Raw genomic sequence first — 20,176 nt, 5'->3', positions numbered from 1 at the left:
TTGTGATTGGTCCCCAACAAATTATAAATGTTAACATATATTTTTTTATGTAGATATATATTATAGAATTAATGGATTATGTTTTAAATGATCATAAAAGTGTGGTAAATGTGTATATTTTCCGGTTAAAAAATATATTGTTCAAAACAAGCTGTTCAGTTACCTACAACTCTGTCCCTCAGTGACTGGACCGTCCTGGGGTGCTCAAATGTGCGCCCATTCAGTCAGAACTTCTGGGTCTGCTCTAATCTCCTCATCTCAAGGAGTCTCTCACACCAGACATACTTCCACACGTGAGACTAGATCTGCTCTATCAGGTACAGATAGCACTAAAGCAAAAATATCATTGTAATTAACTTGTAAATAAATGGGACCTGATAAATCGGACAACCACATCCAACAAGAGTCGAAGGACAGAGGGATAAACTAGCTCGAACCTTCTCAATGCGGATCTGGTAGGACAAAAAAGCATGGCCAATTTTGTTTCCCCCATTAGGTTCTACTGTAGGTGACAGGGCAACATATTGTGTGAACTAAAACAGCATAAAAACAGGTGTATCACAAAGCACAATCAAATTAATTAGCCCAGTTACAGTCATTTTCTGAAACATTGAGAAATAGCTTGGTCAATTTTTCTTGTCAAATTAACCAGTTACCGACTTTTGATAAGCAAATTGTTATAGCTAGATGGTAGTTTGCTAGCTAATTAGCTCCCATGCTGATTTCAAGTATTTTAAAACTAATATATGACCAACTCGGAAATATGACGTTTTTTCAGTATGAAAAAAGCGCATCATGATTTGTGAGATTATGTTAGCTAGCTATCTCCAGTAAGGTCATGTGTTTGTTGTGTTCTCCCTGGTTTCCACTAGTTATCACCAAAATTGGCTATATTGTAAAAAGTATTTAAGGTGAGGGGTTAGGCATAAGGTTGGCATTGTGGTTGATGTTAGGGTTAAGGTTCGTTTTAGGTTTAAAATCACATATTTCGTTGTAGAAATAGGAGGGCTTTACGACTTTGTAGCTGGGGTAACTAGTAAGGACCGAGCTCCCTGGTGCACTCGCTCGTTCGTGAGCTGGCTGCTCGTTCTAAATAGTATAATCTAATCTGTTCAAAACAGTGGAAGCATGTGCAGCAGTAGCCATTTGCTTTTTGACATGCACAAGTGAAATAGGTGTATCTATGCAGTTGTTCAAATGCACATATCGCTTTATATACAGTATCTTCTCAAAGAAACTACAAGTAGTTAATAAACATCACATATATTTCTGTCATGCTGCTTTGTTGACAACTCCAACCACCTTGCACCACAGGTATTCATACACCCAAACTCTCTGACCTGCTCTAGGACATACCATTCTCCTGAGGAAGATAAAACGGGAGAGTACTGTGTGACTGAGTCATTTAGACCTGTAGTCTGGACATGGTCTGTCCCTCCTTCTCTCAGAGTGATCTCAGTTACATATAATGCCTCCAGTAATGCAGTCTTGCACCACCAAATTATAGTGTGTGTCCAATCGAAGACTGCGTACTCTTAAAATAGACAGAAGGATAAATTATAGTCCTGTAGAGTGTGTGTGTGTGTGTGTGTGTGTGTGTGTGTGTGTGTGTGTGTGTGTGTGTGTGTGTGTGTGTGTGTGTGTGTGTGTGTGTGTGTGTGTGTGTGTGTGTGTGTGTGTGTCAGTCGAACCTGAACGAAACAGAAAGAGAGAGACTGTGGAGAAATACGAAGACGCTTTTAAAATGTGTTTTGTGGGGCAAGAGAGAGAAGCCAAGCTAATATTGAAGGATTCTTGAATGTTGATTATGCTGATGAGCTCTCTGCCCTAAGTCAAATTTGCAGACTAGCTGCCATCATGGATGGTGCCTCTGCCAAAGGGGGCGTAACCCAGCCACCTGCAAACACGCAAGCATGAGCACACACACACATTCTCGCAGACGGATGGTGACAGATGTTCTCAGAACAGCCTTTAAACACTCAGACTAAAGGAGAGACAGACAGAATGAGAGTAATAACTCACCTGACCGTTACTATCATAGGCTACCACTTTAAAGGACATATCAAATCTCCCTCCGTGCCTCTGCCTGATGTTGTACACAGAGTGTATCAAACATTCGAAACAGCTTCCTAATATTAAGGTGCGCACCCTTTTCCCTCAGAACAGCCTCAATTCGCTGGGGCATGAACTCTACAAGGTGTCAAAAGCGTTCCACAGGGATGCTGGCCCATGTTGACTCTAATGCTTCCCACATTTGTGTCAAGTTGGGTGGATGTCCTTTGGGTGGTGGACCATTCTTGATACACACGGGAAACTGTTGAGCGTGAAAAACCCAGCAGTGTTGCAGTTCTTGACACAAACCAGTGCACCTGGCACCTACTACCATGCCGTGCTCACCCTCTGAATGGCACACACACACAATCCATGTCTCAATTGTCTCTTTAACCTGTCTCCTCCCCTTCATCTTTAACCTGACTCCTCCCCTTCATCTTTAACCTGCCCCCTCCCCTTCATCTTTAACCTGTCTCCTCCCCTTCATCTTTAACCTGACTCCTCCCCTTCATCTTTAACCTGACTCCTCCCCTTCATCTTTAACCTGACTCCTCCCCTTCATCTTTAACCTGTCTCCTCCCCTTCATCTTTAACCTGTCTCCTCCCTTTCATCTTTAACCTGACTCCTCCCCTTCATCTTTAACCTGTCCCCTCCCCTTCATCTTTAACATGTCTCCTCCCCTTCATCTACACTGATTGAAGTGGATTTAACAGGTGACATGGATTGTTTTCACCTGAATTCACCTGGTCAGTCTATGTCATGGAAAGAGCATGTTTTGTACACTCAGTGTATGTCCTCCTCAGACTCTCTCCATCTTTCTCTTTCTGGCTGTGTCACTGTGTAGGCTGGGCTCTGGCTCTCTGAGTTTTGACAGAGTAGGCTGGGTTAGGGATGAGGTACAACTCAGCAGTCTGCAGTCTCTCAACAGCTCTACTCTTTTCCCCACATCTCATCTACCTCTCTCTCTTCTCTTCTCCAGTCAACACCACTTCATCCCCTCTCCTCAAACATTCTCCTCCATCTTCATACTTATTTCTCAACATCTAAATCCTCATAGCCTGTCCCCTTTCCAATCTAGCCTTTTACTCATCTCTCACTCCAGCCCTCCATCCCTCACCTATACCCCTCTCCCCTCTACTCTATCATCCTCACTCTTTCCATTCACCCCTCTTCCCTTCTCTCCTCCCTCTTCCCTTCTCTCCTCTCTCTTTCCTTCTCTCCTCCCTCTTCTTCCCTTCTCTCTCTGGTCTCAGAGTGACTGTGTCCTTTCCTGTTCTCAGCCTGGACTGGACTCCCTCTTCCCTCTCTCCTGCTCTCTCTCTGGTCTAGACAGAGTGACTGTGTCCTGGTATAACCGGACCAGACTTCACACCACAGACGCCATGTTCTCAGCCTGGACTGGACTGGCAGAACTTTGATTTGGATGGGGTTAAGTGTGTGTGTGTGTGTGTGTGTGTGTGTGTGTGTGTGTGTGTGTGTGTGTGTGTGTGTGTGTGTGTGTGTGTGTGTGTGTGTGTGTGTGTGTGTGTGTGTGTCAGGGGAGCTCTATTTGCTCCTCTATGATGGCAACGTGTCCAGCCCTCCTCCCCTTTCCTGGACGGGCATGAGATGGGTCTTTGAGTCGTGCCACGCTGCCCAGCCCAGCGGCCATCTGGTAACGCGCCATGTTGTGGGCTCACAGACTGGTGTTGGTACCCACCGTTCCCCGTGGCATTGCCAAACCAGCCGCGCTGGCAGTGGCAGAACAACCAGGCTGGAACGTACCACACCCACTAACACACTCACTCAAGGAAGGCCTGATAGAGAGGGTAAAGAGAGAGAGAGAGAGAGAGAGAGAGAGAGAGAGAGAGAGAGAGAGAGAGAGAGGAATGAAAGAATTAGAGGATACAGACAGACAAGGTGTGATCGGAATTCGAATCAACTTTATTCTCTATGTACATTTACACATACTCAGAATGTTACTTGATGATATGGTGCTGCTAGTAATAGACGACATACTCAGAATGTTACTTGATGATACGGTGCTGCTAGTGATATGGTGCTGCTAGTGATAGGTGACATACTCAGAATGTTACTTGATGATACGGTGCTGCTAGTGATAGGTGACATACTCAGAATGTTACTTGATGATATGGTGCTGCTAGTGATAGATGACATACTCAGAATGTTACTTGATGATATGGTGCTGCTAGTGATAGGTGACATACTCAGAATGTTACTTGATGATATGGTGCTGCTAGTGATAGATGACATACTCAGAATGTTACTTGCTGCTGATACATACTCAGAATGTTACTTGTGCTGCTAGTGATAGGTGACATACTCAGAATGTTACTTGATGATATAGTGCTGCTAGTGATAGATGACATACTCAGAATGTTACCTGATGATATGGTGCTGCTAGTGATAGATGACATACTCAGAATGTTACTTGATGATATGGTGCTGCTAGTGATAGACGACATACTCAGAATGTTACTTGATGATATGGTGCTGCTAGTGATAGATGACATACTCAGAATGTTACTTGATGATATGGTGCTGCTAGTGATAGGTGACATACTCGGAATGTTACTTGAATGTTAGTGATAGATGACATACTGAATGTTATACGGTGCTGCTAGTGATAGATGACATACTCAGAATGTTACTTGATGATATGGTGCTGCTAGTGATAGATGACATACTCAGAATGTTACTTGATGATATGGTGCTGCTAGTGATAGGTGACATACTCAGAATGTTACTTGATGATACGGTGCTGCTAGTGATAGATGACATACTCAGAATGTTACTTGATGATACGGTGCTGCTAGTGATAGATGACATACTCGGAATGTTACTTGATGATATGGTGCTGCTAGTGATAGATGACATACTCAGAATGTTACTTGATGATATGGTGCTGCTAGTGATAGATGACATACTCAGAATGTTACTTGATGATATGGTGCTGCTAGTGATAGATGACATACTCAGAATGTTACTTGATGATATGGTGCTGCTAGTGATAGACGACATACTCAGAATGTTACTTGATGATATGGTGCTGCTAGTGATAGATGACATACTCAGAATGTTACTTGATGATATGGTGCTGCTAGTGATAGATGACATACTCAGAATGTTACTTGATGATATGGTGCTGATAGTGATAGATAACATACTCAGAATGTTACTTGATGATATGGTGCTGCTAGTGATAGACGACATACTCAGAATGTTACTTGATGATATGGTGCTGCTAGTGATATGGTGCTGCTAGTGATAGATGACATACTCAGAATGTTACTTGATGATATGGTGCTGCTAGTGATAGATGACATACTCAGAATGTTACTTGATGATATGGTGCTGCTAGTGATAGATGACATACTCAGAATGTTACTTGATGATATGGTGCTGCTAGTGATAGATGACATACTCAGAATGTTACTTGATGATATGCTGCTAGTGCTGCTAGTGATAGATGACATACTCAGAATGTTTTACTCTGATGATATGGTGCTGCTAGTGATAGGTGACATACTCAGAATGTTACTTGATGATACGGTGCTGCTAGTGATAGGTGACATACTCAGAATGTTACTTGATGATATGGTGCTGCTAGTGATAGATGACATACTCAGAATGTTACTTGATGATATGGTGCTGCTAGTGATAGATGACACACTCAGAATGTTACTTACATTTACATTTACATTTAAGTCATTTAGCAGACGCTCTTATCCAGAGCGACTTGATGATATGGTGCTGCTAGTGATAGGTGACATACTCAGAATGTTACTTGATGATATGGTGCTGCTAGTGATAGATGACATACTCAGAATGTTACTTGATGATATGGTGCTGCTAGTGATAGATGACATACTCAGAATGTTACTTGATGATGTGGTGCTGCTAGTGATATGGTGCTGCTAGTGATAGACGACATACTCAGAATGTTACTTGATGATGTGGTGCTGCTAGTGATATGGTGCTGCTGGTGATAGACGACATACTCAGAATGCTACTTGATGATATGGTCTGCTAGTGATATGGTGCTGCTAGTGATAGACGACATACTCAGAATGTTACTTGATGATATGGTGCTGCTAGTGATAGATGACATACTCAGAATGTTACTTGATGATGTGGTGCTGCTAGTGATATGGTGCTGCTAGTGATAGACGACATACTCAGAATGTTACTTGATGATATGGTGCTGCTAGTGATAGGTGACATACTCAGAATGTTACTTGATGATATGGTGCTGCTAGTGATAGGTGACATACTCAGAATGTTACTTGATGATGATGGTGACTGCTAGTGATGCTAGTGATGACATACTCAGAATGTTACTTGATGATATGGTCCTGCTAGTGATAGGTGACATACTCAGAATGTTACTTGATGATACGGTGCTGCTAGTGATAGGTTACATACTCAGAATGTTACTTGATGATATGGTGCTGCTAGTGATAGGTGACATACTCAGAATGTTACTTGTGATACTGCTAGTGATAGGTGACATACTCAGAATGTTACTTGATGATATGGTGCTGCTAGTGATAGGTGACATACTCAGAATGTTACTTGATGATATGGTGCTGCTAGTGATAGGTGACATACTCAGAATGTTACTTGATGATATGGTGCTGCTAGTGATAGATGACATACTCAGAATGTTACTTGATGATATGGTGCTGCTAGTGATAGATGACATACTCAGAATGTTACTTGATGATATGGTGCTGCTAGTGATAGGTGACATACTCAGAATGTTACTTGATGATATGGTGCTGCTAGTGATAGGTGACATACTCAGAATGTTACTTGATGATATGGTGCTGCTAGTGATAGGTGACATACTCAGAATGTTACTTGATGATATGGTGCTGCTAGTGATAGGTGACATACTCAGAATGTTACAAGATGATATGGTGTGATAGGTGACATACTCAGAATGTTACTTGATGATATGGTGCTGCTAGTGATAGGTGACATACTCAGAATGTTACTTGATGACATGGTGCTTCTAGTGATATGGTGCTGCTAGTGATATGGTGCTGCTAGTGACAACATTTAGAGACAGAATACAGACAAAGGAGTTTAAACAAAGGTGACATACACTGTATATACAACAGTATGTGGACACCATTTCAAATAAGTGGATTCGGCGATTTCAGCCACACCGTTGCTGACAGATGTATAAAATCGAGCACACAGCCATGCAATCTCCATAGACAAACATTGGCAGTAGAATGGCCTTACTGAGTTCATTACATTTCTGCCCTACTAGAGCTGCCCCGGTCCACTGTAAGTGCTGTTATTGTGACGTGGAAACCTCTAGGAGCAACAATGGCTCAGCCACGAAGGCCACACAAGCTAACAGAATGGGACTGCCGAGTGCTAAAGAGAGTACACTCGTGCGCAACACTCACTAACGAGTTCCAAATCTCCTCTGGAAGCAACGTCAGCACAAGAACTGTTCGTCAGGAGCTTCATGAAATGCGTTTCCATGGCCGAGCAGCTGCACACAAGCCTAAGATCACCATGCTCATTGCCAAGCATCGGCTGGAGTGGTGTAAAGCTCGCCGCCATTGGACTTTGTAGCAGTGGGAATGCGTTCTCTGGAAGTGATGAATCACGCTTCACCATCTGGCAGTCCGACGGACCAATCTGGGTTTGGAGAATGCCAGGAGAACGCTACCTGCCCCAATGCATGGTGCCAACTGTGCAGTGAAGGGAAATCTTAACGCAACAGCATACAATGACATTCTAGATGATTCTGTTCCTCCAACTTTGTTGCAACAGTTTGTGGAAGGCCCTTTCCTATTTCAGCATGACAATGCCACCGTGCACAAAGCGAGGTCCATACATAAATTGTTTGTCAAGATCGGTGTGGAAGAACTTGACTGGCCTGCATAGAGCCTTGACCTCAACTCCATCAAACACCTTTGGGATGAATTGGAACGCTGACTGCGAGCCAGACCTAATCGCCCAACATCAGTGCCCGACCTCACTAATGCTCTTCTGGCTGAATGGAAGCAAGTCCCTGCAGCAGTGTTCCAACATCTAGTGGAAAGCCTTCCCAGAAGAGTGGAGGCTGTTATAGCAGAAAAGGGGGGACCGACTCCATATTAATGCCCATGACTTTGGAATGAGTGTATGTTACAGACGTTTCCCATTAGCCATAGTGCAGCACTTTGAATGTTCCTCTCAGAGCCACTTAATGAGACATGGTGACTGAGACATCCTCCATTTAATTAAAACCATGATTCACTCACTCCTTCATGGCCACCATGCAGTCTACTGCCCTGAGTCTACAATCTATAGCCTGGTCCCAGACCTGTTCGTGCTCTCTCGATAACCTCTCGTAGACAGGCTGCGTAAACATAAATGGCACCGTAGATCTGTCATGATACAATGGGATGCGTGAGATAACGGGGACAAATCAGGATTTTGCAGGTGTTAGCAGCTATTGAATTTTGGACGGTGCGGGGACATGTGACCCATAGACTTGCCCGTAACTTGCAGAGAGAGAGGGGGTGGAGCTCTTCGTTCAAGTTCCAGTCCTCATTATACGTATGGACCTAGGACTTAATCGAGCATCTGACCAATTACGCAAGACTTTAGTTCTGGGTTTGCCGAGAAAACTCTCCTGTGGTCATTATAGCGCCTGTGGTCATTATAGTCTGGTCCCAGACCTGTTTGTGATGTCTTGTCAACACCTATGTTCATCTTCACAGACAATAGGTGTTGACAAAACAACACAAGCAAATCTAGAACCAGGCTAAGTCTCCACTTCTGTACCCTAACAGTCCTGCTTTGGTGTTGTTGGTCTCAAGGCAGCAGACTGCAGATGGCTTTGCCACGGGCTGTTACTCACTCTAATGACTAAATCACTGTGTTGGTAGAGCAGGAGCTCGGGACTAAACTGAGCACTCACCCAAAAAAGAAAGGGCAACTGGGCAACAAACTCTCTCTTTGTCTAACACACACACACACACACACACACACACACACACACACACTTATTTCTTCTCTGAAACAAATTGACTCACACAAGTTGACAACAACAAAGGAAGGACCAATATGTTCAGACACGTACGTAGCTGACACACACACACACACACACACCTCCTTGGCTCTACTGGCCCTCTGAAGGTAAATATTAGCCGTGAGTCTGTCTGAGAGGCTGAGCAGCACTTCACATCATCGACGGACCATGCACTCACCACCCAAAAATGCTCCAGCACCCTCCTCTATCCCTCTCTCCAACGCACAGCCGCGAATAATGCCCAAATGTGGTTAACTTCCGGTGTTAACCACCTGTTAACCTGCTAACCGCCCAGGGACTAAAACATAACAACCAAATCAATATTTATCGGCAGGAGGCAGCGTGATAACATTCACATCTGTCTTAGTCTGATGTTCCAGCAACACTCAGGTAACGTTGCAACCGCCCAATAACAGAGAACGGAAGAGGTTTGCTGAGATCAACAGAACCCAGTCAGACTGGTTAATGTGCCCTTCAATCAGAGTCAAGCGTTCTAAAGGTTTACGATACGTGGCAACCAGATGTTGACGTGTAGAAAACGCCACTTAAGCAGACATTTTCCATCATTAACATCCCCCTTTCCGTATCCACCTCCTATCAGGGAGGAAATTATTGTTTGGGGTTTGAGAGAAACCCCTGAACATCTGTGAGCCCCTCGTCTGTTAAATAGAGAGGTCTGCACCATTAGACACAGCATCTTTCACTCAACTATGTGTGTGTGTGTGTGTGTGTGTGTGTGTGTGTGTGTGTGTGTGTGTGTGTGTGTGTGTGTGTGTGTGTGTGTGTGTGTGTGTGTGTGTGGCCCCTTACTTGAGGCCCATGATCAGATTATCAGAGGCACAGGAAGTAAGGGGGGAAGTGGGGGCTCTCTCACTCTCTCTGTTTCTAGACGACTATCTGTCCATTGTCGCCCATATAAATGAATCTGTGTTTGTTGTTCTGTGCTAAAGAATGTCTATAGCTGTTAATTACTTAATGACTGTATTATCAGAGCGCATGTATGTGTCCTTATATATCTGCACGTGTGTGTGTGTGTGTGTGTGTGTGCGTGCGTGCGTACGTACGTGCGTGCGTGCGTGTGTGTGTGTGTGTGTGTGTGCGTGCGTGTGTGTGTGTGTGTGTGTATGTGCGTGCGTGTGTGTGTCAGTAACCCAGTGGCAGTCTCTTGTATTGAAGTCCAGACTCTCCAACAGATGGCTATCAACCTCACGGCTGTCTGGCCAAAAGTGCAGACGCAACACAGTCATGGGCCCTGAACTGGAGCACCACAGGCCAATGAAATGTGGGGACAGAGCCACAATGTCATGGTCCTTCAGGATGTCTGGGATACCCTCCCACAATACACACTCACAGGCAGAAGAGAGAGCGAGGATACAGGACAATGGGGTTGGGAGGGAGAGAGAGAGAGAGCCCACTGGATAGCTCTCCTGACAACACCCCCACACCCACTGAGGACACACAAAAGCCAGAGATTGTGCTCCTCATTGACTCAAATGGGAAATACAATGATGAGAGGAAACTTTTTCCAAAAGTGGCTAAATTCTGGTGTCCGAACACCCGGCGTGCCCTGAAGCTGTTGTTAGAGGACCGACTAGGGTCCCCCAGCCACATCGTAATACACACAAGCACAAACAACCTTAGAGCCCAGCAGGAAAGGGTGGCCACAGCACTCAAGGGAGTGATTGAAAAGCCTCTTCCCCAACGCGCAAGTGGTTATCTCCACCCTGCTACCACAAAAAGACGTTCACCCTGACACCACACTGCGGGTGAATGCAAGCATTTCCTGGGACTGTGCCTCAAAACCAAATGTTTACCTGGCTCATCACTCCACCTTGGACTTGAACAGCCTTTATGGCCAGGTCTGCCTCTACAAGACAGCAGCCCCCACCTTTGCCAGGACCCTGAAGGACATCACCCTCAACTGCAGCCCAAGCACCTCATACAGGAGCAACAGAGAAACGGACACCCCGCCCAGACCAGCCAGACACCCTCCCAGAACTATCTCAACAGAGAAAATGTCCTTGTGTGTGCTACCTATATCCCCCAAATACAATCTCCATACTTTAACGATGACAGCTTCTCCCTCCTAGAGGGGGAGATCAACCATTTCCAGGCCCATGGACATGTACTAGTCTGTGGCGACCAAAATGCCAGAACTGGATAAGAACCTGACACTCTTAGCACACAGGGGGACAAACAACTACATGGAGGTGACAGCATTCCCTCCCACAACTATGACACAACTAAGACAAAACAACCAACAAAAACGGGTCACAACTCCTGCAGCTCTGTCGCACGCTGGGTCTGTACATAGTCAATGGTAGGCTTTGAGGGGACTCTTACGGTAGATACACCTACAGCTCATCCCTTGGCAGTATTACTGTAGATTACTTATCACTGACCTCAACCCAGAGACTCTCAGAGCGTTCACAGTCAGCCCACTGACACCCCTATCAGACCACAGAAAAATCACAGTCTACTTGAACAGAGCAATACTCAATCATGAGGCAGCAAAGCCAAAGGAACTGAATAATATTAAGAAATGATATAGGTGGGAGGAAAGTAGTGTAGAAACCTACCAAAAAACAATTAGGTAACAACAAATTCAATCCCTTTTAGACAACTTTCTGGACAACATGGTTCACTGTAATAGTGTGTGGCAGTAGAAAACTTGGCAGTAGAAAACCTAAACAGTATATTTGACATCTCAGCTTCCCTTCCAAATCTAAAAATGTAAAGCAGACAACCTAAGAAAATTAACAACAATGACAAATGGTTTGATGAAGAATGCAAAAACCTAACAAATATACTGAGAAACCTATCCAACCAAAACTAGAGACCCAGAAAACCTGAGCCTACACCATCACTATGGTGAATCCCTAAAACAAAAGAAAAAGAAGGAACAGCACGTCAGAAATCGGCTCAATGTAATTGAAGAATCCATTGAATCTAACCACTTCTGAGAAAATTGTGACACACTAAATAAACAACAACAACACAAAGAATGATCTATCCAAAATGGAGATGAGATGTCTTTTTGGCTCTATAACAAAGAACAAACAGCAAAAAAGTACTGTACATGATCAAATACAAATCTGAGAATCAACTATTAAAGACTAACAGAACCCACTGGATTCTCCAATTACATTGAACTACAGGACAAAACACAAACCCTCCAACCCAAACAGGCCTATGGTGTTGTTGGTATCCACAATGAAATGATCAAATATACAGACCACAAATTTCAATTGGCTATACTTAAACTCTTCAACATCATCCTCAGCTCTGGCATGTTCCCCAGTATTTGGAACAGAGGACTGATCACCCCAATAACTACCATGGGACATGCGTCAACAGCAACCTTAGGAAAATTATCTGCATTATCATTAACAGCAGACTTGTACATTTCCTCAGTGAAAACTATGTACTGAGAAAATGTCAAATTGGCTTTTTACCAAATTACCGTACGACAGACCACATATTCACCCTGCACACCCTAATTGACAAACAAACCAAAACAAAGGCAAAGTCTTCTCATGCTTTGTTGAATTCAAAAAAGCTTTTCACTTAATTTGGCATGAGTGTCTGCTATACAAATTGATGGAAAGCGGTGTTGGGAAAAACATACCACATTATAAAATCCATGTACACATACAACAAGCGGCGGTTAAAATTGGCAAAAAACACACATTTCTTTCCAGAGGGACGTAGGGTGAAAAAGGGATGCAACTTGAGCCTCACCCTCTTCAACATATATATATATATATATATATATATATATATATATATACGAATTGGCGAGGGTACTAGAACAGTCTACAGCATCCGTCTCACCCTACTAGAATCTGAAGTCAAATGTCTACTATTTGCTGATGATCTGGAGCTTCTGTCCCCAACCAAAAAGAGCCCACAGCAGGACCTAGATCTTCTGCATAGATTCTGTCAGACCTGGGCCCCGACAGACCTGGGCCCTGACAGTAAATCTCTGTAAAACAAAAATAATGGTGTTCCAAAAAAAGTCCACTTGCCAGGACCACAAATACAAATTCCCTCTAGACACCGTTGCCCTAGATCGAACAAAAACCTATACATACCTCTGCCTAAATATCAACACCATAACTTCCACAAGACTGTGAACAATCTAAGAGACAAGGCAATAAGGGTTATGTGCCATCAAAAGGAACATAAAACTCAACATCCCAATTAGGATCTGGCAAAAAATACTTAAATCTGTTATCGAACCCATTGCCTTCTATGGTTGAGAGGTTTGGGGTCCACTCACCAACCAAGAACTCACAAAATGGGACAAACACCCAATTGAGCAAAATTCTGCAAAAATATACTTTGTGTACAATGCAAAACCCCAAAAAATGCATGCAGAGCAGAATTAGGACTATATCCGCTAGTTATCAAAATCCAGAAAAGAGCTGTTCAATTCTACAACCACCTAAAGGGAAACAATTCCCACACATTCCACCACAAAACTCTCACCTACAGAGAGATGAATCTAGAGAAAAGTCCCCTAAACCAGCTGGTTCTGGGGCTCTGTTCACAAACACAAACTGACCCCACAGAGCCCCAGGATACAAACCCATTTAGACACAACCAAATTAAGAGAAAGCAAAAACATAACCATTTGACACGGAAAGAGTCAACCAAAAAACAAAGTAAATCTGGCCCTAAACAGAGAATACACAGTGGCAGAATACCTGACCACTGTGACTGACCCTAAATGAAGAAAATCCTTGACTATGTACAGACTCAGTGAGCATAGCCTTGCTATTGAGAGAGGCCGCATAAAATGACCCCATTAGAGACACATATTTCCCACAGATTATAGACCCACAACGAATTTGAAAACAAATCAAACATTGACAAACTCCCATATCTGTTAGGCGAAATACCGCAGTGTGCAGTCACAGCAGCAAGATTTGTGGCCAATTGCCATGAGAAAAGAGGAAACAGTGGAGCACAAACAACATTGTAACTACAACCTATAATCATCTCTTTGTGTATTTCCCCTTTCATACTTCAACCACTTGCACATTGTTACAACACTGTACAAAGCCAATAATATAACATTTGAAATGTCTATATAATTTGAAAACTTTTGTGAGTGTAATGTTTACTAGTGTTTCCCTTGTTCATTTCCCTTTTGTTTATTGTCTATTCCATTTGCTTTGGCAATGTAAACGTGTTTCCCATGCCAATAAAGCCAATTGAATTGAATTTTGAGAGAGAGAGAGAGACTGAGGCAGAGAGAGAGAGAGAAAGAATCTTGTATTATTACTCTAGGTCATCTGTTCTCTGTACAGGATAACATCAGAAGCTTTTGTGCTGGAGAATTCCACCGCACAGAAAGAGACAGTTCTAGAACACATTCACAGAAACAGGGACAAGAACTCTAGAATCCCCACAAAAGGGATAAAAGCCATTGAATTCCTATGCACAAAGGGAGACACTGTAGAGCTCTAGAATGTAAGTCAATGATTCTATCATCAAACTCCAGTGATTATGGATGAGGTAACCACAGTCTGCAAATCAGCCGTCTTCCCCAAAGTATCAGTTCCACCCTACATTACTGTCCCGGGGTAGCAAGCAGTAAGGAGTTTTGAGTTTCCCAAAGAAATTCCACCAGAGGCTTTGTCCATCTCATTCTTGATCAAGTCTTTTCCGCTAAACTCCATCTGACTGCCTCATACCCCCCTTTTCCCCCTCCCCTAGCTCTCTTTGAGGTCCGTCGCTATGGAAATCTTACCCAAAAATTCAGCTGGGTTCTAAATGAGGTCAGTGAGCCATGTCACTGTCCATGCTCGGCTGCTCTAGTCTGGACACACTGGTGCATTATGGGGGATGTGAAACGTGAGTGTGCGACTGAGGCCAGAGTGCACAACCAGGTCACCACTCACACACAGCCGAGAAAATACACTGAACAGAGTCCCAGTATAAACACGCACACAAACACACACACAGACAGTCATGCCCAGTCTCTCCAAAATACCCCCTGGCACCTCTCACCCAAAGAATACTGACGAAACAAAACAGCCATATTAGCTGCTGCTGCTACTTTGGTCCCAGTCCTAATGCCTTTAAACAGATGCCTGCAGTGGAAGGCAACCTCACACAGACACTGAATGAAACTATCAGAGGCACAAAGCTTCAACTGAGCTCAACGGACTATGACTCAAGCTGGATCTGTCTCTTTGAAGAACACTTTCACTGGAGTGTTTCCAGCGTGTGTGCACGTTTGCAGCCGTGCGCGCATGTGAGCAAGTGTGTGTGTGTGCATGTGAGTGTGTTGAGTCCCAGATGAGGAGTCTCTCTCCACTGTCTGGTTTAAAGGTCGTGACCCCAAAGGGCCTGTAAACGAGGTGAGAGTTTGCACAGGGGGGCGAGACGGGATTCCCAGGCAGTCTAACATTCCGGAACCAGAGGAACGCTCCTCGGACTTCCGTGTGCCGTGAACTGTTACGGGAAGACCAGAGGGGTTCGGTCTGTCATGTTCTTAGGCTGTATTGTGTGTGTGAGTGGGGGGGGGGGTCAAGAGAGAGAGAATTTGTAAGTCGCTCTGGATAAGAGCGTCTGCTAAATGACTTAAATGTAAATGTAAATGTAAATAAGCACAGTTACACACCAAAATGTCAGACATTGTCCATTATTCACTTAAGCAATGGGCAGGAACCAGACAGAACAGTTTTAGGCTACTGGAATAGTGTGCAGTTTGGTTCACCTGCCGGCAACCTCAGATCAGGCTTCATTTGCCAGACCACTCAGTTCACTTGCCTCTGGCAATAGGGCAACCCTTAATGTCAATCCCTGGTCTCACCCACACAATCGCTTCATACTCCCAAACATACAACCTCACTATCTTTAAACACACCACACATCTGCTCCACCACCACTGACACACACACACATACACACCATCTTACACAGGGCTTTTTCTCACATGTATTCTTCAAAAACAATTACATGCAACACTTTCAGATGTCCCCTCTTCTAAAACGAGATAGGTCCATGCATACCTATACCCCTATGCCTGGGAGAGGCTCCCTATAGCAACCCCCTCAGCCTTTTGTCTTTGTGGATCTACAGAATGTCGCGGGGGAGTCATGCATCGCCGCTGGAAAGCATTTCTCCACATGCCCAAGTATCTGTGTGTGCACTAACGCACATATATTGGGGCTGTTTCCAGGGTGATGTTTGATTAACAGAATAGGGATGACACGCATTACGGTGCAGTAGGCTAGTGATGAGAGCCCCGTCGCGGGTGTAGGCTACATTGATGACTCACAACCGGGGACTCAAAAAATCCACCAAATTATGTGGAAGTACGGCGTGGCAATTTGAGTTTTACGCATTCGTACTTGGTTCCTCTGTAGTACAATGCATTCGCTGATATTCCCCTTCCTTTCAAAAAAAATCCATTACCACTTGTTCACTTTTCGGACACAACTTTGAATCAAAGGAGGGGAACGAATAAAGTATTACTGCAAAATCCCCTTTACCAATAATACGGTCACTTTGGCTGGGAAAAGTCTACATGGCACAATACCCTGTTATTATGATTTACATCACTATATTCCCTACTACCGCAAATAGAGACGTGGCCACATTGAAATAAAGCATAACCAAATTATTCAAAATGTGTGAGGTAATTAAATCACACTTTTTTTCTCTCATACGTTACTTACATATCATTATTTTATATCCCTTTCTAAAAAAGTGTATTTTTGCCACCTCTCTGATCCTGGACCATGGCATGGAGCAGGAGCTCAAATTAAACAGTTTCAGTCATGGGAGGAATTTAACAGCGTCACACAGTTGCTCAGAAATAATTTCGCGTTACTGTAAACCTGTTGTAGGTCAATATTGAGGCATTTTGCTGTTTGTACAGTGCGATCCTTGCGCGTCTGAAAGCAGGGCTCTTTGATTCATGGTACAGAGCCTATACTGTACGGCTGCGGCCGAACGGTGCCGTGGCAGTGGCACTGGGTCGACTTCAGCCAAACTGACTGGAGAGAGACAAAAAGAATTCATCCATACCAGCAAGAACGCCCGCGACTACAGGCGATGTGTACCGCAATCTCAAAACACACATGCCGTGCTCGTTTCCCAAGAGATTACTGACTCCGGCACAATAGCCTATACGATCAATTGCATAAACGCACAATCTATGCGATAGTGTTTGACCTAAAACAGGCAACACATTATTTCCCAACCTCGGCGACACAGGATGGATAGATGGGTGTTACAACCTTGTCATTGTTTATAAAAATGCATGATTCAACATAGTCAACAAATACATCGATATCAACATGCCACAACAGAGTGGGCCATGGGCAGGACGTCACAGATCAATGAACACAACACACAACAAATTCGAGAGAGACAGAGACCCTACCTACCTGGTTGGAACATACTTTGGAAATAAAAGATGACCAGAATAAAAGATCCCAAACAAGTGGCGAGTACCATCCGGCATATTCTGCTCATCCTCATCAGCTCGAGCAGAGTCTGTTTCATGGCTGTCAGGGAATGACTGTGGCGGATTTTCTGTGTGTAGGTCGGTAGGTCGGTCTGAGCACCGGGGCTTGTCGTGCGGTTGTGGTACTGATGGTGATACTCACTGCAATTGTCCGCTACTCAATGAGCTCAATGCTTTCGCTCTGGACTGTACTATTCGTCCCTACCTCCTAAACTACAGGGGAAGCAAGGCAACTATTCTGCCCCCTCTTGCAACCGAAAATGAGCGCGCCCAAACGCGATGAGCAACAGAGACGTGTAAAACAAAACCGCTATCTCACGTCGCACACTGAGAAATGAATGGTGTTATACCACATTGCTATATATTTATTTTTGTATGTGTCTAAATATGTCTAAGCGTTTCCCCCTTGTAATAAGATTATTTATGGAAAGATGAATTATCACCATCTGAGTGAGTGACTGTGTAAGAGAAGTACTGTGTGGATTAATTTACATTCCTCTCACACCAAGAACAGGCGAACACTAACAGAGAACTAGATCGATGCTGCTGACATAACACAGACATGGTGAAACTGTTCATTATAACAGAGATTACATAACGTAGGCTACTGTACAAACCGGCATTCTTGTATGAAAACGGTTTGTGGATCAGTTTGTGAGTAAATGTGCGTAGCTCATTGAATTGCGCGCATCTATAGATGAGATATATGGTTCTTGTTCAAGTCCAGTGATGGGAATACCATATTTAGATATTTTAAATCCACACCAATCAATTGAGTTAATTGAATTTCAATCAAATAATGTTGTCAAATCAGGCTAGTGAGAGTTATGAATTGAATATATTTGTATTACCTGAATATGACATGGCTAAAATTGACACATTTTACCCGTTGGACGTTGCCTTGCCAGTCTTGCAGAGGCCATAGAAGGATTCGTTATGCCAATGTGCTAATTCCTCAATACTATGGGTATGGGTATTATAGCACCACCTAGTGTCAATGGTAGACAGATATATGTCTCAAAGTGGCCACAGAAAAGAGTTTGGGTTTTTGCCCTAGCACTACACAGCTGATTCAAATGATCAACTCATCATCAAGCTTTGATTATTTGAATCAGCTGTGTATTGCTAGGGCAAAAACCAAGACCTGCACCTGGGAGGGGGGCTGAGTTTGGGAAACCCTGCCATTGAGTACCACAGTGTGAGTCATCATCAGTGGCGATTTTAGCATGTAAATCTTGGTGGGGAAAACTAATTTAAAAAAGTAAACTAATTATGCATGCCAGCAAAGCCACTGCGCAGCACAGCACAACACTAAACAATACATTAATTGCACTAAAATGGTGACAAACCATAATTTGCAAATAAATTCATTAACAATCCTACAATGTGATTTTCTGGATTTTTTTCCCCCTCATTTTGTCTGTCATAGTTGAAGTGTACCTATGATGAAAATTTACAGGCCTCTCATCTTTTTAAGTGGGAGAACTTGCACAATTGGTGGCTGACTAAATACTTTTTTGCCCCACTGTATATATTTTACATTGTTTGCAAACTGATATGTGACACATATGAATGCCAAAATAACATGCAAAACAGGCAAGCCCCCCCCCCAAAAAAAGTGTATTATGTTTTTGCTAAAAATGTGAGGCTTGTTGGAGAGAGATTTATATGGTTATTATCACACCATGGTAAGCCTACATGAAACACAGCCCTTATTTCAATTGTTTCTAAAAATCCCCAATGGAAAAAAATGAATGGTGGGAAAACATTTGGAGCCGTTTTCCTGTTTGACCGCTAGGTTTTATGGGTATTAGGACACCTTCATCATGGGGCTTTATTGAGCATGTCCACAGTGATCTATTCTAAAAACCAAAGGAAATACCTTCTGAAAAGATCCCAAAGCAAAGTGACAAAATTTTGAATCAATGTATCGTTATATGATTATAACTAGGACAATTGGAGACATAGCTGAATGGTATTCCTAAAAACTTGTTCTGGGTGATATCAAATACATCTCCAGACAGACACTGTTCCGCTTTCCTTCTATTGATCTAATTATATTCTAATAGCGTTTGTAGACTGGTGTACTTTCCCTTTATTGGTACATCAGTCTCAGTCTCTGAATGCTCAATGTGTCTGCATAAGGAATAAACAGCACGGTTGTCTAGAGGACAAGCTGTACTGTAAGCAGTAATAAAACATGTCTTCCTCAAGCAGAACTAATAGTTAGTGAAGCATGCCTCTACAATGTTCCACGGGGACATACCGGTGATTATGTGCTGACAGATAAAAAAGTGTCTGCATAAAAGAGAGAGGTCTGCATTAAAGAGAGAGATGCAGCACAAACACATACATATGTGCACACTTATGGGGGGGGGGGGGGTATTTTGCCCCTGTCTCTCCTCCCATTAGTATGGGAGACCTTATTAATGATCCCTGTGAATATTCATCACAGTGTTTAAGTCAGTCACTATGTCCTGCAGAACTGGGACAGAGAGAATGACAAAATGGAGGTAGCGAGGGAGAGAGAAAAAGACAGAGAGATTGTAGTCTTAGGTTACCCGGGGGACCTAGTGAGAACCACTTACCTTCA

The 20,176-nt window shown here is 43.5% G+C and overlaps 1 protein-coding gene across 2 annotated transcripts in view; it reads right to left on the bottom strand.

Annotated features, from left to right (window-relative positions):
- Nucleotides 1–17,756, bottom strand: part of LOC115118245 (carbohydrate sulfotransferase 11-like) — a 116,378-nt gene extending 98,622 nt beyond the window's left edge. The window contains exon 1 of one of the 2 annotated variants that reach the window (XM_065021621.1): nucleotides 17,504–17,756. In XM_065021621.1, coding sequence (XP_064877693.1) covers nucleotides 17,504–17,621 — 118 coding nt within the window. In that variant the 5' untranslated portion in view covers nucleotides 17,622–17,756. The remainder of the gene's footprint in view (nucleotides 1–17,503) is intronic. The other variant, XM_065021622.1, reaches the window with a different exon arrangement.
- Between the last annotated feature and the right edge of the window lie 2,420 nt (nucleotides 17,757–20,176).

Source organism: Oncorhynchus nerka, linkage group LG8 (genome assembly GCF_034236695.1).
Source record: "Oncorhynchus nerka isolate Pitt River linkage group LG8, Oner_Uvic_2.0, whole genome shotgun sequence".
Taxonomy (NCBI): domain Eukaryota; kingdom Metazoa; phylum Chordata; class Actinopteri; order Salmoniformes; family Salmonidae; genus Oncorhynchus; species Oncorhynchus nerka.
Note: the sequence above shows the minus strand (reverse complement) of the source record. Positions and strands in the feature narration are given on the sequence as shown.